The 23254-nt window shown below is 38.7% G+C and overlaps 1 protein-coding gene and 1 long non-coding RNA gene across 2 annotated transcripts; both read left to right on the forward strand.

Annotated features, from left to right (window-relative positions):
* Positions 1 to 8405: 8405 nt before the first annotated feature.
* Positions 8406 to 10047, forward strand: LOC141770196 (uncharacterized). The gene is made up of 3 exons (XR_012594458.1): positions 8406 to 8504; positions 9127 to 9185; positions 9774 to 10047. It is a non-coding gene; the product is annotated as an uncharacterized LOC141770196 (long non-coding RNA).
* A 2844-nt stretch (positions 10048 to 12891) lies between these two features.
* Positions 12892 to 23235, forward strand: fam219ab (family with sequence similarity 219 member Ab). The gene is made up of 6 exons (XM_074638299.1): positions 12892 to 13171; positions 15146 to 15245; positions 17033 to 17138; positions 18835 to 18915; positions 19006 to 19060; positions 21336 to 23235. The coding sequence occupies exons 1-6, from the start codon at positions 13094 to 13096 to the stop codon at positions 21492 to 21494; spliced, it is 579 nt and encodes a 192-aa protein (XP_074494400.1). The 5' UTR covers positions 12892 to 13093; the 3' UTR covers positions 21495 to 23235.
* Positions 23236 to 23254: the final 19 nt, after the last annotated feature.

The following is a 23254-nucleotide window of genomic DNA, read 5'->3' on the forward strand; positions in this document are numbered from 1 at the left end:
CTAACACTCTAACTGTGTGATATCAATAAAGGGTGGAAGAGAGGCAATGTGACAAGCCAGTCATAAGTGGAAGATAAAGTGCTTCACACCTCTATATTGTTTTTGTCTTGTATAGTCAATACAATGTTTATTAACGAAAGGGCTATTCACAGACATGTGCTATCTAATCTCAGGTCTGAGTTCATTTATACTATAATAACAATATGCTGATTTGACTTTATGTGCAGCGTTTTTTTATTCTACTTCATTTATGTTTCTGTGCAACTTATACTTAATGATGAACAGTAATTTTTTTTTGCTGAAATGAGTCGTTGTTTAATATTTGATAAATCATTTTAATATCAAGTTGCAGCTTCTTGTGTGAGCTTTTCCCTTCATATTGATGGAAATTGAATAACATGTTTATTTTAAACTCGGACCCAAAATAGAACTTTGAAGGCATCGCGTGGGACTTTGGCAACTTGCAGTGGTCATTTCTCAATATATTTTTTATCTTTATGGATTAAATAATCAATCAAAGACTAATCAACGGAAGAACTGGTGTTGAAAATAATCATTTGTTGCAGCCCTACACTTACTTTACAGAATAGCTATTGTTTCACTGTGGTAATAGCTATTGTGCTCTATATGACTTGTGGTACTGATGACAGTTTATTTTTGACTGACACAATAAAATGATTTACTGTTGTTTATAACATATATTTTTGTGTGTATTACTGCAGCATTAATGGCCCTGCAAATTCTTTAAACATGAGAGCTTGAATATAAATAGCAACTGACTTCCTGCATTGAAGTAATCAATGTGGAACATATTGAAATCAACAGTGACCCACACCCTGTTGTTAGTGAACTACAACCATATAATACTTATCTGATAGCCACAACCCAAAATTATTATAACACAGGAAGAGAACTTCTGAGTGTTAACTGCTGCTTTTACTTTCTTTGAGTGACAACCAGCATCTTGATTATACAGAGTTTAATGATTTCAGTCATTGTTTCTCTCATTGTTTCAGCAGTGTAACGTTACTTTGTACCTCAAGTACTGCAGTTACAGTAAGCACAATTCTTAGCTACTTGTACCTGAGTACAATTTGCTATACTTTGTACTTCAACTCCATTACATTTCAGAGGAATTTATTTGACTTTGAGTTATTAAACATGAGATCATCTCATAAATTGCAATACACTCTGCTAGATACCCAACAGAATATAAAACAAATAAGAGACATAAAAAATGCATCAGTAATCATTTCTCATAATAATAATATTAATCTAAGAAGAAGACGAGGGGGTGCATTCTGCATGCATAATGCATACTTTCACTTTTGATACTTTAAGAAAAAGCATTCATTATGTATTATATATATTTAGCTGATAGTAAATACATACTATTACTAAAATAATATTTTGAATGCAGAATTTTTTTTTCTTGCAATGGAGTATTTGTAATACAGGGATGCACCGATTCGACTTTTTCTGTCCTGATACCGATAGCGGTACCTGAGCTTTGGGAATCAGCCGATACCAAGTACCGATCTGATACCAGTATTTAATTAATAAACTGTATGCCTCACTGTGTGGAAGTGATTGGGATCATTCTTTAATGTGTAAGGAAACATCAGGCTTGACTTAAACTTTGCTTAAATAATAAATCGCATACCAGCAACTTGGTAAAAATTCTTCAAAGTTAACAGGAATTATAATTCAAGTGTAAACCTTTTTTAATGCAACAACAAATTGGTCAAACTTAAACAGGAATTAAAATTCCAGTATATAATATATAAAGTATATAAATATAGAACTGCATTTAATAGATCGGCGCCATTGTCACCGATACCCGACCCAGCAATATAAGTCAGTATCGGCCCAATATCCGATCCGGTATCGGTGTTGGTCGATCCCTAATTTTCTCTGAGTCAATTTATTTTGGGTCCCATAGATGAGAACTACTAACAAGATCACAGATGAGATGTGATAATGAATAGTGTAATGTTATTTATTTGTTTGAGTACATGTATGCATGCATGTGTAAAAGCAATGTGGTTTTCCAGCATGTATGAGGCAGATGGTCGGGGCCTTTGGTGGGCTCTTGATTTGAAACTGATCATCAGAAAGGCGGCTCTACATCTGTCTACTGTTTATCTGCTTCCCTTCGATTCATCTGCCTGCCAGTTCCTTTCTCTCGCTCTTTGGCTGTCTTCCTCATATTTGTTTCTCAATTCCCATCTAACCAGACCGGTGCCAGAGCCACGCAGGCTGCCCAGCGCAGATCCAGTGATCTGCTCCACAGTGAGCTGGATGTGAAGGTCAGCGTGTTCTGACTCACACTGTTGTTGAACCGCTGCACTGACCTCCCCTGTTTTTCAAATCAGATTTTCCATTCAAGAAATCAGTCGATCCTGTATGATACGAGTGAAAGAAAACAATTGAATAAGCCTCCGCCTTGTCATCCATCTGTTCTCCTGCCCATCACACTTCCATCGATCCTTCCACCTCAGGAATGATGGTCAGACGTGGCGACTGAACTCTGCATCAGTTACTCCATCCCTCAATTTCTGGGAATGGGTTATACAGCACCAAAGCGATGTCCCAGATCTTCCAGTGGTAGTTGAGATGGAAGAATGTCACTGAACTCAGCATGGTGTTATATAATGATCAGGACCAATATTACAGACAGAGAGATTACTAATAAACATATGAGGGACCAGTAATCTGCAGCTCCATTTGCACGGCTGGAGGGGTTGCATAACCCACATCAGCCCAGACTGAGTCATGGGCAGTGTTTGTGTTTGCGTGTGTGTGTGTGTGTGTGTGTGTGTGTGTGTGTGTGTGTGTGTGTGTGTGTGTGTGTGTGAGTGTGCGTGTGCGTGAGTGTAACGCAATTACCAAAGGATCAAATGTTAATCCTTCTTTTGTACACTACATATCCAAAAAATTGTGTGGGATTTTTTAACTATTTGAATGTTATGTAATCTTAATTTAGTGGCTCCAAATAACATTTCAAGTGTGTGAGTGTGTGAAATAGAGAGAGATGCTGTAGAGAGTGAATCTATACACTTAACTGTTGCTTTGAGGCGGTCTGTGGTTAACCATGAATGTATGCAGTATAGTGTGTACTGTGCAGGTGTCTTTGCTAAAGAGTAATATGGGGATGGATATATGCGTTGATATCTTACTGTCCTTGAATAGTTAATGAGAAAAATTCTAATCACACATAATCATATCTCCATAACAAGACCCCTATGGAGTCGTGAACACTCATCACAGTTACATGCACACAGTCATGAAATTGATTTTGACAACAGCGCAGCTCTGATATCGAAATCATTATAATTCAGTAATTTAGTCTGAATGTTTATTCTGTCAACAGAGGTCTAATTATGGCATGAAACGAGCTGAAATAATGGCCGTGATAGGAAAAGCATCAGTATGCACGACACGGCAGGAAAAATACAAGGAAACATGGTGAGTGCGTGTGAGATTTAAGGAACACGAGAGTGCGAAAAATTGGGTAAATTATTATTTTTTCATTAACTTGCAATGCCTCACAAAAAACAGCGTCTCACATCTCCCAAAGTATAACAAGCTGAGCTCCAGATATGCTGCTATAGTCATATCTATAATCCATATGCATGACCTTAAGTATGGACCTCAAACTGTTTGCATTTAACAGACTCAAACACTCTGACCTACTTGACCCTGCACTGGCCTCATTGTCATTCATCCTCCATCCAGCCTGTGTAGCTCCTCTCCTGTAGGATTAGACTGCCACCTGCTGGTGAAACTATTCAATGTGTGCTGCTTTGAGTTGGAACCACCTGGTGGTGTTGGCTGCAGCAGCGGCTGATTGCTGCCAAGACCCGTCTCCATTATTGTGCAGCAGAGCGTGCTATTGCTGCTCTCTGCTGGCATTTCCAGGTAAGGACAATGTGCAGTCAGACGTGTCAGTGACTTTCAATGAGAAACCAGTCACAACATTGCAGATTTTTCTTCTTGCAGGCCATCTAATGATGGCCTGCAAGAATTTGTGTGAAGTTTATAATGTTGGGGGGTTTCTTTTACACCTCCGGAGAGGTGCCGAATCAACTCTGTGGTCATTTTCCAGGCAGTAGCCTACTTGCTGTGGTTCAGTGGTGGAATAAATCACTACTTTAGTAAAAGTAATACTACAGTGTACAAATACTCCCCGTATAAAGTCAAAGTCCTGCATTCAGAATCTTACATGAGTTATCAGTAAGATGTAAAGTATCAAAAATAAAAGTAGCCTACTCATTATGCAGCATAATAGCAAGTGTCAGAATTATTTATTAAAGATAACAATTAAATTATTAGGCGTATTACTGATGCATACATGTACAAGAGAGTGGGTTGAGTTGAAACTTTATAGTTTGTTCTCACCTTATTCATTACCAATACTTTTTATTTTATAAACTGATCATCGTATGTCATTGTTGTTGTTGTTTTTTACATACAATCTAACAGCTGTAAAATAATGTAGCGGAGTAAAAAAGTGTAAAGCAGCGTAAAATGGAAGTACTCAAGTAAAGTATAATACCTCAAAATTGCACTAAGGTACAGTACTTCAGTAAATGCATTTGGTTACATTCCACCACTGCTGTAGTTATTTTGTGTTGAATTACTGTATGTTTGTACGGTGTTCCTGTTATTGTGCCAATTCCCCACTATTTTTTAAAGATTTTGTATAAAAAAATATATGATTTAAAGGTATCATTCTTGTATTCATTTATTGTTTCTTAAACCCACTTACATATCCCTGCAAGAATTGTGTGCCTTGTTCATTTTAATAACCAGTGGTGGAAGAAGACTCTTCTTATGTAGAGAAAAAATTGTTACAGAGGAAACTATTGTACCTGCATTCATGCAGTTTAACCAGCAGGTGGCAGTCTAATTCTACAGGTGTTATTTGCATCTTTTTTCCCTTCTGCAATAGCTGTTTTAGTCCAGCTGAGGGCAGTGGTGGCGCTGCAGACAGGAAACACAACAAAAGCGCGTTAGAGGGAGCGTAGAGTGAGACAGCAGAGCAGTAGCAAGCTAAAAGATAAAAGTAGAAAGGAAACGAACCACGCAGAGCAGAAATTATAAACGCAACATAAACCCAAAATGGGTTACGAGGAGTAACTGGTTGAAGTTCTGCCGAGGATATTTTACTCTCCGGTGAGTGTTTGTTGTGTATTTACTATTCCCTGCTAGCTATCTTTTGGTCATTTGAGTTTCCTTTCACAAAAGGATATTAAAATACAAAAAATGAGTGGTTATTTAATTTTCATTTTAAAATACAAAAAATAAAATTGAAATACAAGGCGTTTTTCTTTATCAAAAAGGGATGAACTAAACTTTAAAAAAATGGTTGATTTTCATTTTTTATTTCTAAAAACAAAAAAATAAAATCACTTGAAGACAGAAACGAAAAAACACCCAAGGGTTATTGCTTTATGCACATTTTATCTTAAAAAAATAATACAGATAATAAATAAATAAAAATAATGAAAAAAAATGTTTTATACTTTAAATTTAAGGACATCATTCGGAAACACGTATGTAACAATTGTAAAGTTGAAAATAGGAATTAAGAATTTGTGTTGCTGACGTCAATTCCTCAAATGAAATTACTGCGCATGCGCGAAATATCCACTAGAGCAGGGGTCACCAACGCGGTGCCCGCGGGCAACAGGTCGCCCGTAAGGACTAGATGAGTCGCGCGCTGGCCTGTTCTAAAAATAGCTCAAATAGCAGCACTTACCAGTGAGCTGCCTCTATTTTTTTTAAATTTTATTTATTTTATTTTTTTGCTATTGTTGTTTAAATCAGACTTGCATGTAACTTACAAATGACAACATATATATATAAAAACACTTAAAATTTAAAATGTTTTTTGTGTTTAATATAAATGAACTCTGACCTAGTATAGTTCAAAGGTCAGTATTGTGCGCATGACCAAAACGTAGCGTTTGTTGCGCTCATACAAACAAGCTAGCAGACGCAACGAAAATGAGGAGAAGAGTTACCCCAAAAAATGGCAGAAAAAAGAAAGAAAACATATCATTTTCACGACGAATGGGAGGTAGAGTTTTTTTTTACCACTGTGAAAGGATCCTGCGTGTGTCTCATTTGCGGGGCAACTGTGGCGATAGCAAAGCGGCACAATGTGGAGAGACATTTCACTACATGTCACACAAGCTACCATGCTAACTACCCACCGGGCAGCGCACTGCGAGCAGAAAAAGCCCGCGAGTTAAAGGCAGCTTTGTGCAAACAGCAGTCTTTTTTCACTAGACCGGTTAAAAACTCCCAAAAAGCAACCGAAGCCTCGTTTAGAGCTACGCAATTCTTGATGAAGAAAAAGAAGGCATTTACAGACGGGGAGGTTGTCAAAGAAGCAATGATGATAATTGCTAAAACTGTGCTTGAAGACGAGAAGTATGGAACCGATGTACTCTCCAGTCTCTCCAATGTTCAACTCGGGGCAACTACAATGGTAAGAAGAGTGTCGATGATGTCTGGGAACTTGGCCGACCAGCTGGACCGTGATCTGGCGAGGTGCCGGTGGTTCAGCATCCAGTGTGACGAGTCGGTGGACAGCAGCAGTACGGCTCAGCTGATGGTCTTTATCCGGATGGTGTTTGATGATTTCTCCACAAAAGAAGAACTTCTGACACTACTGCCCCTGAAGACAACTACGAGGGGAGTTGACATTTATAACGCAGTGAAGGAGTTTTTGGTGGAAAAAAAGGTGCCGCTGGAAAAGCTGGTATCAGTGACTACGGATGGGGCTCCTGCTATGATCGGCCGACACACAGGATTCGTTGCTCACTGTAAAGCTGACCCAGAGTTCCCAAACTTTCTGCAGTACCACTGCATCATACACCAGCAGGCCTTATGTGCAAAAGTGATCTGCTTTGAGCACGTAATGACTCCCGTCGTGAAGATCATAAACAGCATCCGCTCCAGAGCTAAACAGCACAGAACATTCAAGGTACTTTTGGAGGAGCTGTCAGCTGAATATGATGACCTGCTACTACACACAGAAATCCGATGGCTCAGCAGGGGACGAATTTTGCAACGTTTTTTGTCACTTTTGGGTGAAATCAAAGAGTTCATGCAGTCCAGAGGTGAGGACACCGTGCTGCTGGAGGACACTGAGTGGATACTTGACCTTGCATTTTTAACGGACATTACTGGGAAACTGAACAGTTTGAACTGTGAGCTGCAAGGCAAAGGTAAAACTGTCGCCGATATGATAAGTGCTTTAAATGCATTTAAAGCTAAGATGAACCTTTTCTCTGTGCATTTACAGAGAAAAAAAGTGCTGCACTTTCCCTCTGTGCAGATGGTGCTGAAAGACAATGCTTCTGCATCTGAGGCTTTTGACAAAGTTGCAGAAAAGTACTCTCAGGTCATAAACAGAGTTGGGCAAGAGTTTGAGAACAGGTTTTGTGACCTGGATCAGCTTGAGCCATGTGTGTCGTTCATTTCTAATCCTTTCATGAACGTGGACATATCATGTATTGCTGAGCAGTTAAGTGCAACATTCAGCCTGGATGCTGAACAGGTGGAGATTGAAATTGTAACACTGCAAAATGACCTCCACCTCAAAGCCCATCAGGCTGCACCAAACTTTTGGTGCCTTCTTGACACAGAAAAGTACAGTGGTGTATGCGCAGCAGCTATGAAGGTTGCAAGCCTGTTTGGTTCAACTTATCTTTGTGAATCAGCCTTTTCTGACATGAACTTCATCAAGAACAAACACAGAACACGCCTCACTGATGCACATCTGCAAGACTCACTCAGAGTTGCAGTGTCAAGTTACACACCAGAGTACAACACACTGGTTAACAGCATGCAATGCCAGGCTTCCCACTAACTGACAAAGAAACAGATAACAGATTTGGTGTCCAGTTCAAAGTGTGACATGATTTATTTAAAAATTTGAGAGTTGATTTTTGTATTTTACATGAGTTATTATTTGTACAAACATGGTGCAAAGTAATTCATGATTTGTTAAAAAATGTTAGTGGCTAGCTAGTTAAAATGGGATATTGTGATTTCACAAGACTGTCGTAGAAGTGATCATTTTCAAATGTTTGAAAAATTTGAAAAACATGTGCACTTAGAGAAAATATAAAAATAAAGTGTTGCATATTGATATTTATCTGTTTCTATATATTTGTTGTGAGAAATCATTAACATGATCAGTGTTTTCACAAAGATAAATATCATTAATTATTAATAATAACATAGAGTTAAAGGTAAATTGAGCAAATTGGCTATTTCTGGCAATTTATTTAAGTGTGTATCAAACTGGTAGCCCTTCGCATTAATCAGTACCCAAGAAGTAGCTCTTGGTTTCAAAAAGGTTGGTGACCCCTGCACTAGAGGCTGTACTCAGCTGCGTGAGCACCGAGACCGTGACCGAGACGCCGCTGACTTCTCTGCATCGACGGTCGGTGACTGTTCCGGCCAGGAGGAATCTATTTTAATGGGTAAGTTGATAAATACCAGTTGCATTTTTGCCGTGCTCTGTCGGGCGTTATGGGAATGCATTTCGCACAGATAGGTAGGTAGATAGCTAAAGATGAGCGTCATGTCAAAGGTGGCGTGGCGTCCACCATATTGGCGCACTAGTAAACAAACAAATGGGAGATGCACAGTTCTTCAAAAAATCAACTGTAACTTTCCTTATTTTTAACCGTATTTACTATTTACTGTATTGTCATTGTTGTTGTTATATATATCTTGTCCTAATTGTTTTATCACTATAATGTAGTCATATTATTTCTTTATATTAATCTTGTCTTCAGATAAGCCCAGTGGGTTTTTTACCTCTTCCTGCACTGTATATTATTAATTTTATTTTTTTGTTATGTTGTATAGTCTTAAATTGTGCAAAATAAATAAACAAAATAAACAAACATTATATAAAACTGAATTATAGTGTACATGAGATGTTCATTGGCTTCCTCCCATAGTGTTGGTAAGCTATGTTGATTACTGTTGTATTTTATTTTTTTCAAGGTTCATTTCAATGGATTCAAGAGATTTCCTTATGTCAGTGCATGAATAAATTATGTAATGTATATGTTTAATGCTGTTTCATTATTCTAGATTTTCAAGTTGAGGCGAGTGAGTGAAGACCACGAGGGACTGCATGAACAAGATGTAAGGTATCTAGCAGTGGTTGATGTAATGCGTAAAAAGGCTTGTTTTTTTGTTCCTTGCGCAGTGCTTTCCAGTATACTTTTAAAGCACTGGCCTCTATATTTAACACTTATTTGCTTGTTTTTGTGTATAAAGTTTTCCCAGATGAAATCTCACAAGTGGATCCCTTTGGAAGGTTTAATTACTACTGTTTTGACTTCACTTTACAGACTCATGACCAATGCCATGATGCCCATCATTGACGTGAACAGTGGTGGTTTGTGCAATAAGAGGGGATTTAAAGATACAGCCATGTACTCAGTCATACCAGATAATATAAAGTAGTCTAAACTGATTTTTTTTTTGTCACAAAGTTATATATAAATGATAAGATGCAAGAAGCACAACATATTTTAGAAAGACATAAATGTCACAACTGTGTGTGCCACATTGTGTCATTATTCGGTATCTTAAAGTTTAGCTGCTTTCCTCAAAGTCAGCAAAACACGTCATCTCCTTGACATTTTGCATCATACACAGTGTGAAGGGAAGCTTTAACTTTACCATTAATTCTAACTTTTTACAAGTAAATGTTTTTCTTTTTTTCATTACAGATGCAACATTTTTTGAGGACATCCAAGAGAGAAGAGAAAATCTACATGTCTGGCCATTTCAAGCAGGACCCAGCCAGAACCGGTCATGGGGGCTACCAAAGGACTGTAAGTTCAAGTACCTTCCCTTTATACATACAGTGTTACTCGTCTACCATCTATCATATATACTATTCTACGCTATCATACACATATGATAATATCACATCCCTGGCATCCAGCATACCTCAGAGGACCTTTTTTGCAACCCTTCATCGTTTACACCTGATGACACACATCTGCCCTGCTGTCTTGACCCCATAGTTAACCACAGATAGAGTTAAATGACTATCCAGTCCATCAAAAACTTTTCCCACACGTCTTTTTTAAGGAGGGGGGGATTTTAAAATTGCCATCAACTAAATTAATTTTCAAGTCTGAATTCTAACTTTACTTTTTCTTGTTAGTCGAAAGGCCTGGAAAAGATGTATGCTCAGTTCTGTTTGTTTGTGTAATGCACGTGTTCTCGGTTGTTCAACATTGGATTTATAAAAAAATAAAAAAAAGTTGAAACAAGTGTTAAGTCTCACATTTCAATCTTGAATAACCTTAATCTAAACTAAATATCTGCAGACAAACAGACACATATGTCTATTAAACATATTTTCACCGTCAAATTGCTCAGTGGGATGTCTTGATAGATTTACTAAAAACCAGTTGGAGTATGACTTATTGTTGTCGAATAAACTAAAGCATAATTAGAAGGAATTAAGGAAAGTGATGGTCACCTTGCTGTATGGTATACCAATGCCAGAGTTTTACATGTGCAGTAACTCAGAGGGTTGAATGTCTAGCATTAGTAATCTAGAAGGTACTGCAAATTCATTCATTTGGATTTTTTTTTTTGTGATATTAGTTCCAGATCTGGTAACATTTTCATTTAAAAGAGAATAATCAAATGTTGCCCTGCTTATGCAGGTTTTTTTTTTTTTTTTTGCACCTACCAATTTGTGTAAAGTATAGGTACCTAGAAATTGTACTTAATTGTACCAAATTGACTTGAGTAAATGTCCTCAGTTGCTATTGTTCATAGCAATCAGGCTGCTGAGTGATGAGGCAGAAAGCTGTCATGACTGTACTGCAGTTCCTTGAATGGTGACTGGGATAAATGAAAGTCGTGACTAGGTGATCCTAATTGTTCCGTAGGAAACCAAAGCTATTCAACCTCAATAATATACTGTAATTTAAAATAAATCCAGGTTACAAGACACTGGATGATAATTTGACTTTTATATTCACTATCATCACACACACACACGACAGGTTTCACATCAGTTCCTGCTGTTTTTCGTTAGACATATGTTTTGTCCTCGTCCAACTCCTTTCTGTCGCTATAATTAATTGGTTCCAAGCTGTTCGTTTGATTGAGTAATTTATTCGGTCTTAATTAAAATTCCTGAATGAAGACAATTGTTAATTGACTTTCCGAATGATGGGTTGTTAAGCGGTCTGCTTCTGATCTTTCTAGTATTTTTGTAATAAAGAAATGTCTTGTGTGTTCGCTGGTCCGCAAGGTTTCAATTGGGGTTTAAAGCATTTTCTGACAAAACTGCCAGAATAGAGACTCATTTTAAAGAAGATTTATTTTGTTTTTGAGGATATAAAAACAGAGATGGTTAATCCTCTGACTTCATTTATTCACTTAATTTTAATTTGAGAATTATCTGTTACTCCCAGAGGTGCCAAAGAGAAATAAAAAAAACAATAGGAGAAACAAAAAGTTGCCTCACATACATAGTCATACAATATTATAGTGATTCCCTCTCATCATATATTCAAATTACAGTGATCTTAATCTATTACCAGTGGTGAAAGAAGACCTTTTACTAAAGTAAAAGTAGCAATACCACAGGGTATGGATCTTTCAATTAACAGTCATGCTCTCAAAATTTTACTCAAGTAAAAGTACAAAAGTGTTAGCATCAATATATACTTAGTTACAATCTCAAAGATCTCTGTTCATTCTCTTTAGCGGCACCTATGGCGATAAGCGGTAATTGCTGGTCTTTTGGATCTTACTTCCCAGAGATCACCTCTTGTGATTTTTCCAGGGAATGTCGTCACAGACAGCCAGTTAGTAATACTGCAAATCCAAGGGCTCTCATCAGTGGGTCATAGACTCAGTCACTATTCTGTTACCTCATTCAGCGATAGATAATGACTTAACACAGTGGTTTTCAAAGTGGGATCAGAGGATCCCCAGGGGTCCTTGAAGGGGTTCCAGGAAGTCCCCAGCAAAAAGGGGAAAATGTATTGTCACTATAATTCCATCCATAAGTAACACAATGACAGAATGTATGACTATTTTGGTCTTGGGTTTCAAACATTTTCTGTAATAAAACACCTAACAGCAAAAATGATGGGGGATTCTGTAACAAAATCTTATCAACTGGGGGTCTGTGGTCTGTGAAAAGGTTTGGGAACCACTGACTTAACAGACATTTATTTAAATGAAAATCTTCCAGATTATTACTTTACCAAAAATAAAAGTACTCATTATGCAGAATGGTCCATTTCAGAATAATAATATTGAATTATAATTATTGATGAACTAATGTGTAAACATCATTGTATTGATGCAGCTGGTAAAAGTGGGGCAAATGTTGATCATTAATTCAAACTTATTTCAGACACACAGGAGGGTCCATAGCAATAAAAGAAAAAGAAACAAAAAACATACAAGACAAGACCACAGCAGTTCATCATTCAATTCATATGTAGGCTAAATCAAAGATATTCCATGTTTAAAGTGATCAGCTTGTTTAAGGTGAGACAGCTCAGTCTGTGTTCAACTTTAATGGTATATTTAGTTGTAACAGTTTGACTGATCAATAAATGTCAGGTTGTCCTGTATAATGTTAATAATGAATATCAGTGAGGTGTTTCTTCAGCTGATAATCATAATTCAGATTCATACTCTCTGATCAGCATCACTGTGTTCAATTAAATGTACTGGGTTAGGCTACTTTCAATTACTGTCTTATTCCTCACTTTGCTGGGGGACCTCTTTAATAAAAAGGCCCCTTTCTGGGTCCCCGGACCTTAGCTTGGGATACCCCACCCGGAAGTTGGTGGTGGAGTCACCGTCACCCAAACTGGTCACACCACCGTCGACATAGCCTACTGCCTGCTGGGATGAAGCTCGACACCGGAGAACTACAGAGATTGTTACAAATCTGAGATCACTCGCACACAAATCTCTGCGATAAAACGCGTCTCAACGAGCCGTAATCAGCACTTCGTTACCGGGGAGACGGGAGGAGAGAGAGAGGCGCGCTGCCAACATGATGGAAGAAATAGACAGATTTCAAGTGCCGAGCGCCGTGCAGGAGGCGGAGATGCAGGCTGAGATGCAGCCGCTGGTAAGTCACATTTGTATGCTTGTTATCTATTAGAGATAATCAATGTTTTACCTTTGTTTTCTAGTTTAACGTCGTTGTTATTCCAGGATGTTTGAGGCCTTTCAATTCATAATGTTATGCGCTCTGGGATCCATCACATCCATCACCTTGCCATGCGTAATATTGGCTATACCATTTAGCATTTTCATTTTCAGCAAGTTTTTTTTTTTTGGACTACAGTAAAATGTTAAAATAACAATGTTAGGGGATAATTGATTTGCTCATTTTCTAGTTTCTATGTGTGTAATGCAAGCAGCGTCCGGTGGTCTGCTGCGTAGTGAGCAGCATCCGTCATGTCTGGTGGCGAAAACAAGCATCCCATCCTCCTAACGCTGCTGCTGCTGCTGCTACAGCATCAGCATCAGCATCCATGCAGCAAGTTGCTCCGACTAAACGCCACCTTGTGTCGTGTTGGCGTGATTAGTGAGAAAATATGTGCTTGTATGCACCGTTAAAGCTGTGTCTTATAATTAAAAAAATCAGTGTAAATGATTTGGCGGTGCGCTCCGTGGCCCGTAGCGGGGCTCTGGGTTACTGCAGCCTGCAGGGCGGCCTCTTCTGCCCACCACAGCCGGGGCCGCTAGAGAGCCAGACTAATATATATATTGCTGCACTTTACTGTCTTTTGATTGTTTTTATTATCCTTTAAATTTTTTTCTTATAACTTATACTTTTATTCGTTTTTATCTTATGCACTTTGTGCTCTTTTAACTTGCTTTTATATATGTAAAGCACTTTGAATTGCCTTTGTGTAAGAAATGTGCAATATAAATAAACTTGCCTTGCCTTGCCTATAGACCCAAAGTATAGTCTGACCTGCTGTCTCCAGGCGTCCCCGTACCTCCATTCATCCATCCATCCCCTGTGCAACATGTGGGGGTCACTGAGGGGTCCTTACTTTTTGCCCTGTGGATATAAGATGTGATTAGTATTATTATTATTTTTAGAAATGTTTCCCAGGCTTGGATAATAAAGGGACTTCCAGGAGTCCCCCAAAGGGTCCTAGAGCAAACTAAACAAATCAAAGTATTTTTTATTTATTTATTTAACCTTTATTTAACCAGGAGGTCCCTTGAGATTAAAATCTCTTTTTCGAGGGAGACCTGGCCAAGATGGCACACCATTACAAAGTTACAACAATTATACAGTGGAGCATGTTAAAACAGACAAAAGAAAGTAGTCTGACTTTTCTGTCTCCAGGCGTCCCCCATACCTCCATTCATCCATCCATCCCTGTGTGTCATGTGGGGGTCACTGAGGGGTCCTTAACCTTTGCCCTGTGGATATGAGATGTGATTGTTTTTTTTTAATGTTACCCAGGCTTGGATAAAGGGACATCCAGGAGTCCTCAAAAGGGTCTTAGAGCAACTTGAACAAATCACTTTAACTCAATATTTAGCATTCACTTCAAATGTATTCAAATGAGATAGTGTGATAGCAATTTTAAGTCAGCATTTCAATCTCTACATTATCAGTTGGAGGTAGCTATGACAAAATGTAGTTTGCCTATAAAGGATTACTTTATCCAGGTCTCGAGAAGTACAGTAGATGGATAGATACTCTAGATAGTAACTTTATTGATCCCGAGGGAAATTCAAGTTTCCAGCATCACAGTTCCATAGTGCAAAACATGTTAGTAAAAAGGCAGTAAAAGAGTTAGTAGTGCAAAGTACAAAGTATAAAACAATATACCAGATATAAAACTACAAGGAAATGAGTCTAAATATAATAATTTATCTGTGTAACGCTTCATACATTCATTAGATAGATAGGGACTCCTTCGCACTCGTTTTATCTATTTATGAACGGTTTTATTCACATTGTCTGGGCATAGTAGGGTGTATTGTGCATGACAAAAAGACATTCATTATTCATTAATGCCTCAGTAATGCACATTTCTGCTCATCTTGCCATCCCCCTTCTGTTTGTCTCCAGGACCCGGCCTCGTCCACGGCCTCAGAGGCGGACTCGGACCACAGAGAGGGGGAACCTGTCACTATCAACTACAAGCCCTCGCCCCTTCAGATGAAAATAGGTGAGTGAGAGCTACAGTATTTGTAGGCCATCATATCCTGTTATCAACTAAAGTCCTGGAAAGAGAAACCTACTGTTATGTGCTGATGTGGCATCATCTCTAGACAATAAATAGACTGTGTTGCAGCATTTTGTTACCTAGAATGATGGCATCTGAACAGTGAGGATCAATTTTCAGAGAACCTTCAAAAGCAAACGAAGGATGTGGTGATATGTTGTGTTTTAATCATCCTTGTAAAGCTGCTAGACTCTTGGTAAAAAGTAGCATATTTATCGATTCTAGGATATCTGTATATGGAAAACACCTGTCACCAAGTTCCCAGAGCTCAAGGTTATGCCCTCAAATTGCCCTCAAAATCTTCACATTTTAGAAGCTGGAACTAGCAAAGGTTTGTCATTTTTGCTTGAAAAGTAACTTAAACAATGAATCGATTCTCCCAGTTGACTAATCAATTAATAAAAGACTAGTTGTTCCAGCTTTAATCCATTTTATTGTTTGGCCTGTTTTATGTTTGGAAATTTGAGTGTCTAGTGTTTATAAAAGCCACAGTCCTTAAAGGCTCATTTCAGCACCTTGGACAGAGTCCAGTGGTGAGCAGCAGCGCCTCTTTCTTTTTTTACTCCTACTGTAACACATCTCTAGCCAAAGCCTTGAAGAACCAAGAATATTCAGAAGGAGTAAACTATGCAGTGACATAAATGCAAGAAAAAGGTCTTATTTAAAATGTAACTCTGGCATCCACGTTATACGTCAGCCGCTGTAGAAGTTCATTTCATTCTACGTCTATCCTACATGTTGAAAGTGAGCCCACAATGATGGCTACAATTGTATTTCATATTATTCTGCTTAATTTCATTAGTTGTTCAGCCTTTTTACAACACGGAAACACCGTTATCAAATTTCCTGTCTATAAAATGCAATCTGAGCATATTCCTTTCATCACACATGCCTGTTTAACAAGCCACTTTGCCGTAGTGACCTTGAGCTGGAAAAGGCTCTCGTCTACATTTGATGGCCTTTTTAAAACTGTTTTCTGGATTAAAAGTGTAATGCCATTAATTGGTGGCACAATATGAATTAAAAACAACATTTTCTACGGTCACTGGTTTATTCTACTTTAGTTCACCGCCCTCAGAGTAGACTAGTAGCATTAGTTTAGTTATTTGTCATCTGATCAGTGACGAGACTCAAAAAAGAGAGAAAGGGGAGTTGACAGCCTGCTGTTTCTGAATGTATTGTCTCATGCTTTGTGGATTTTGTATTGTATTGTATTATGTTCATTAAACAACCCCCTCAGCTCCAACAGCAGTGACTTCCTGTTCAGCTGACCACTGAAGAAAATCCCTCCCTAAAACAGAAACTGATCTGCCCTGATGTCACATCTTGTACTGTGCTGCAAAGCCTATAGTTTGTCATCATGTTCGGAAAGAAGACATTTCCCAGTCAATTCCTCTGCCTGGTCATCACACTTACCGATGACTGTGTGTTTGAATTCCACTGATTTATTCATGTCAAATCTGGGGCCCTGTTTGTCAAGTAAATTTGACAACCTGAGTAGACTTCCAGATCCATCCTATGCCATGCTTTACATCAGCAAATCACAAAAGTTCCCTGGTTTATTTAGGACTCTTATAATAAGTAGATTGCAACATTTCATTGAAGTTGTCTTGTAAGTCTATAAATAGATGACATTGACATTAGCTCAAACTAACTCCATCACTTTTTATTGTGCAGTTTGTGTATCATTTGAAGCTAACCTGGTGGGTGCGTGTGTGTTTCTTGTGCAGAGAAACAGAGAGAGCTGGCTAGGAAGGGCTCATTGAAGAACGGCAACGCTGTAGGTAGTCCAGTCAACCAGCAGCCCAAGAAGAACAACGTCATGGCCAGAACACGGTAAGAAGTGAGCGCTGCGGTCTCGGTATAGTGGAGAAAAGGAGGTGGTGGCTGTCATTAAAATGTCTTTTGTTTTAGTGATAAACTCAATTTAAGCCCGTATTCTGGTGTGCTATTGGACTATATTGATTAACTACCAACAGCAGACCACATACTGATTTACTAAAATAATGTCAAACTGAAGTTGTTGTCCAAGTCTGTACTAGATGCAGTGCTTCAGGTGGAAAAAAAACAAGTGACAGTACTCCCATTATTCACGTGTTGGCGTATGTATCGGCAATCTCTTGCAATTTATTCTTATTTATTCATTGTTTCTTAAAGCATGTTATACTGTGTCAGTCATAATCAGCTATTATTTTATTGCTATATTATTATACTTGGGCTATGCATCTTCTATAGTAGGTCTATAATATTCCAGCTGACACATTATAGGGTTAAGGTGGTGTGTTTGTAGGCTATATTAACCCATAGTGGGAATACCGTAGTTAAAGTGCTTTCCTGTGTTATTTGTAGCCTATAGTAGGGTATCATTCAGGTTGTAGGAGCAGTGTTAGTCACGATGCTCCTACATATTATGCAGAAGAATAAAGAGATCCATTCTGAATATCAACAGTGAATAAAAGGTACTAGGAGATATTGTATTTGGGGGTCCTCCCCCAAGAAAATTTGAGTTTTTTTTTTACTTGAAACTGCATTTTTGCATCATTTGGACCATTATTTTTACTAGATAAATGGTTATTTTATTATTTATCACAGCCTTCATCTGAACATTTAATTCTTCTGGAAAGGTTTGTCCTGTAAAACCATATTCTTTAAATCAAAAGAGCAGATTCAGAAAACTTTTAAATAATGTAACATTAATTCTGTTTGTTCACAAATAAAAGAAAAAGACAAAAACAGTTCACTAATTATTTTACAATAAGGACATGGTGATCGTACCAATAAATTACAGCACCCTTGTTCTCACCCACCCTCCCTTGTGCCGTGCGTCCGCTCGTCCTGTTGCTCTACACATTGTTTTTATGTTCTTACGGCTTATGAGGCGCGGTGCAAAAACGCTGGCGCTGCGGCATTTTGAATCACCAGATGAATCTCCCAGAGAACCTGATATGGCAGAAGAGAGTACCGGCAGCTTGAGAGAAGTGCCGGTGCACAGGAAAAAGTCACGGTACGCCAAAGAGTCAAATGTAGAAGTACCGGTGAAAACGGGCCCACTTTAAGCACTGACTAGATGTAAGTGTACAAATACTGTTGAGTAAGTAATGATGTATTTTGAGGAGCAAAATACACAAGCCACCAAACTATACAACTTAAAATCAAGTCTATTTTAATTCCAGCATTTAGTAGATTATATGTGTAAAATCAGAAACGTGTTTTCATGCTTGACTAGATGATTATATTCTCCATTATCTCTGTCTGTCAGCGGGGCTGGCAAGAGCATAGTTTTATTGATTTAGGGTTTGTAAGATGTACGAGCTACAAATTAGACCTCTTTCAAGCTTCTGCTGTTACTGTAGTTCAGCTGTGATGTCGCCTCCAGGCTTTTCTTTCAGCGTCTCTGTCAGTCTTACTCACCTCTTCCTGTTTGTGAATCTATTTTCCCTCCTCCACCTTTTCCTGTCATATTCTGTTACACCCGTTTTCTGCTCCTCTGATCATTTCTCCTCTGTCCTCTCTCTCTGTTCCCTCCCTGCAGGTTGGTAGTGCCCAATAAAGGCTATTCCTCTTTAGACCAGAGCCCAGATGAGAAGCCCTTGGTGGCCCTAGACACAGACAGGTGAACACACACACACAAACACATTAATACACTTTTTGCCACATAAACACAGAAATTACCAGCTAACTTGTGTTTTTTTGTTTGTTTCAGTGATGACGATTTTGACATGTCTAGATACTCATCGTCGGGATACTCCTCTGCGGAGGTGAGATGCGTGATAGAGCAGACATCTGCTTCTTTGCCTCACATTTACTCTCTCATTCACTCCCTCCCTCTCCTTCCTCCCTCCATTTTCCTATGATTGTCAAGAGGCCAAGAGGCAGGCATTTATAAGCGTGTCTCAAAGCAAACCCATTTATATCCATCCTGCTCATCCATGTTAATTCTGTAGGCGTGTGTGCTCTCGCTACGAGCGCATCATTACATTGCAGACACACCTGCACACAAATGTGCATGAGACACAAAGCGGGAGACAAATGAAATGTCCTCTCCGGGTGTCTGCACCTGTAAATCCTGTTTTCAACGCTGCTGCCAATTTAAGTGCAAATCACAGACACCTCATCATATTTATTCCCCAGAGGAATCCTCGTTCCAACCCTCTACATCCATTTTCTGTCTGACAAATCAAGGCTTGTGGATATATTGTTATATGAACAAGCCCACAAGTGTTCAGATCTTAAGTCAATGTTGTAACTTGGTTTAGCCATTTTCTCCTCTTTCTTAGTATTAGCTAACAACAGCAAGTTTTGAGCAAGCAATACATCGTGGCAACAGTATGATTGTACTGTAGCTAACAAAGTATGGATTTGTGGTTGTTTATGCAGTGCAGTACAGGTTATCTACAGTAGACTAGACAGTTAAAACATAAAAAGGTAAATGCTGGGATTTTGAATGAAGACTTTGCTTCTGCTTTGCATGCAAACAAAGGCGTAGTTGCTAAAATAAAAATCACAGCAGGACAGTAGTCATCAAAGCTCCATGTAATGATCCCTACCACCATCTGTGAAAGTGCCCTAATTCAGTTTGCCATGGTTACCACTGTAAATTTAATTTTCTCCAGCTTACGTCACAAGCTCGAAAACACTTGAGATTTGTAAATTGTCTAAATCTGATTAAGTCAGAGGAACCCCCCCGTAAAACGTTGAATTAATACACCTCTGTTTTTATGGATTAAGCAAAACAAGATATAATGGGTCAATTATCGCGTTTTAGAGGTGTTGGAAGGGAAAAATGTTTTACCGTTTTTTACCGCCACCGTGACATCAACCTTGGTTTGTGGACCACGGTTTTGAAGTTCAGCATTTTGGCCGTCACCATCCTGGTTTTTGGTCATCGCTGTCTTGTTTTTTTGCAACCAGAAGTGACACGAGAGGGTGGAGCTAAGTACAACCGAACGCTGAATAAGACATTTTTAGTCGACCAAAAAGGTTATGATTAACTTTCGTGACCTGAAAAACACACTGTGAAAGGGTTAAAGTTCTACGAAGAAAACACGGACAACTCCAAGACCGGACAACGCCATTTTCTCATAGACTTCTATACAATTGGACTTAGAAAGGATGCAAGTTTAAGGCACTCACGCTTTGGCTTCACTTTTTAGAACCGGACGCTGCCACCCGGTTATAACAGTAGCTGGAACACACTACTAGAGTTCAGACTTAAAACTGAGAACCAACTTGATTAAACCCGGTTGAGATCCGAATTTGAACTGAAACCCAAATTTGTATTATTAAAGTGGCAGTTGGCAGTATATTTTTGGCATCATTGGGAAAAAATTCCATAATAACCTTTCAGCATATTGTAATTCAAGTGCTGTGAGAGAAATAGACTTCTGCACCTCCTCATGGCTCTGTTATCAGGCTTTAAAAAATCTAGCCCGTGACAGGAGACTTTGGCCAATCACAGGTCATTTCAGAGAGTGAGTGTTCCTATTGTGAAATCCTGCAGATGCTGTCTGGAGCTCCAGAGGACACCGGAGGACACAGAGGCACATGATATTTTTCAGATTTCCTGTCTCGTGCACTACTGTCAGGATATAGTGACCATTTCATAAAAAATAACTTTTTTATAACTGACTGCTAGTTAGCTTGCCAGGCTAATTAAAAAAATTAGTGGGCATTGTGTATCTACTTACAGCATATCGCAGACATGGAAGCAGACAATCATTCACAGAGAAATTTCTTAATAAATTTCATTTGAAATTTGAAAATGAGCAAACCCGAACCCGAACCAAGCCCAAATCTTCATGCAACAAAATGTCTGGACTTATCGGGTTCAGATCTTGCAGAAGAACTCTACACACTACATGCAGGTAGAGTAGCTAATGATGGATTGATTCACATACTGATGATCTACTTTTGAAATCAGTGTTGTTGTGGGAGTAACAGGGAGTGGCCCAGTAGCAAATGATGCTCTGTAGCCCGGTACTGAAACGCTGCTCAAACCCATCGACCTCCTCTGTCTGTCCTCCCCTTCTCCAGCAAATCAATCAGGATCTGAACATACAGCTGCTGAAAGATGGTTACCGCCTAGACGAGATCCCGGACGACGAGGACCTGGATCTGATCCCGCCCAAATCAGTCAACCCCACCTGCATGTGCTGCCAGGCAACCTCCTCCACCACCTGTCAAATACAGTAACCCCACCTCTCTGACCTTTTGCCCCTAACCCCTTTCCACACAATATAACCCCCAATCTTCATCTGCTGTGAGTTTACTTCGCCGCCACAGTGGTGACAGTGAAGCATTGGTAGAGTATTGTAATGACAGTTAAGTGCTATGATGATAATGACAATGAGAAATAATCAAATTAATGTATAGAGTATTTGGTTTAACATGTAGGAGAAGGAACACATTTGAAAATATTTAATATGTATTTAAAATATGAGTAAAAGTAGTGGTTTCCTCCTATGGTAGGACGTGCACTTGTGTTTGAGAAACCCCTCTCCTGGTGAACATGACGTAACACGCCGATATTAGTGGACAGAAAACAAGGTCAATTGATGCTATAAAGTGAATTACATTTCCCTGAAGAATAAGAATCATCATAACTGCTGACTCAACTGTTCTGCTTACCTTACTGAATTCCTGGTTGCATTTTTCTAGGTTTTTTTATTATTTGGTGGTTTTTATTTAAATGCTTACTTTTTTAAACTTGAAGGATAAGTATGATTTTATGTGTTGACGTGGGGATGTTTTTAGAAGCGTGGACTGCGGTCTTGGTATCCCTTAAATAGATCTGGTACCGTATTCATTGTACTGTACAGGGTTGTAATGTAGCACAGGCCAGGTCGTTGCACTCATTCACACCACCCTCGACACTTTTGCGTTCTTTGCCCTACCGGCTTGAGATGTTCCGGTACAGAGTTTTAGGGATGAATGTATGAACATGAATGGCTGAGGAACAAAATTGCATGAAGAGCACTGGACTGAATAATTAAATGGAAAATAATAAGGAAGTAGCTTGTTGCACATTTGATTTGTTTGCCCTATTTCTATTGTGCAATCACATGCTACTGTTGTGACACTAGCTTGACTTGTATTGTTTTGAATTTGCACATTTTTTATTAGTATTATTTTTTTGGAGCCCATATCTGTGTACTCTTTCCTGCATAGCAGTGACAGTGTCTTATCTGAAATGAACTGTGTCAAAAGGGAAGATTACATATCATTACAATGACCCTCTAACACGTGATCACATGATTGCTATATTATCATGGCCAAAGGGACCTTTAGAGAGGGGAGGGGGGGTCTTTAGATAGATTTTCTGTGCCCCCACTATATCCTTTTCTCGATCTCTGGACACTCCTTCCTTCCCATTTCTGTTTTCACACCACGGATCATCAAGCGGTGAGCACACAGGTGCTCAGGTACAGCAGAAAGATTTACCCTTTCTCGTCTTTCTCACACACACACACACACACACACATGCGCATATGCATGCATACAGACATATAATGCCAACATAAAGAGTGAGATGGCATCTTTTTGTCTCTTTTGACTAATGGGTTGGAAATCATTTTGTAATTGCAACCTTGAGGATCATTGACTAGGAGCACTAATACCCTTCATTTGACTCTCTCCCTCCCTTAAATCAGTTGATAATTTGCAATTAGAGTATGCCTTAAGTACAGAGAAATTAAAAATACGTGTGTATTTATTGCCATGTTGATCATTTAGTTTATTTCAAGAGCATTTGCTGTCTATGAAGTTATGCTTCTTTCTTTTTTTTTTAAATAGACACGGGTGTAATTGTTTTTCTTTGGTTTTCCTTTTTTTTAAATGATTTTCTTGTAATGTAAACACTTCCATTACAGTATTTAACAATGTTATTGTTATGTGCGGTGTATGAAAACAATAAATAAACACAAAGCTAATGGAGCACTCCCTGTTCTACCTTA

The sequence above is a fragment of the Sebastes fasciatus genome, chromosome 6 (assembly GCF_043250625.1).
Source record: "Sebastes fasciatus isolate fSebFas1 chromosome 6, fSebFas1.pri, whole genome shotgun sequence".
Taxonomy (NCBI): Eukaryota; Metazoa; Chordata; class Actinopteri; order Perciformes; family Sebastidae; genus Sebastes; species Sebastes fasciatus.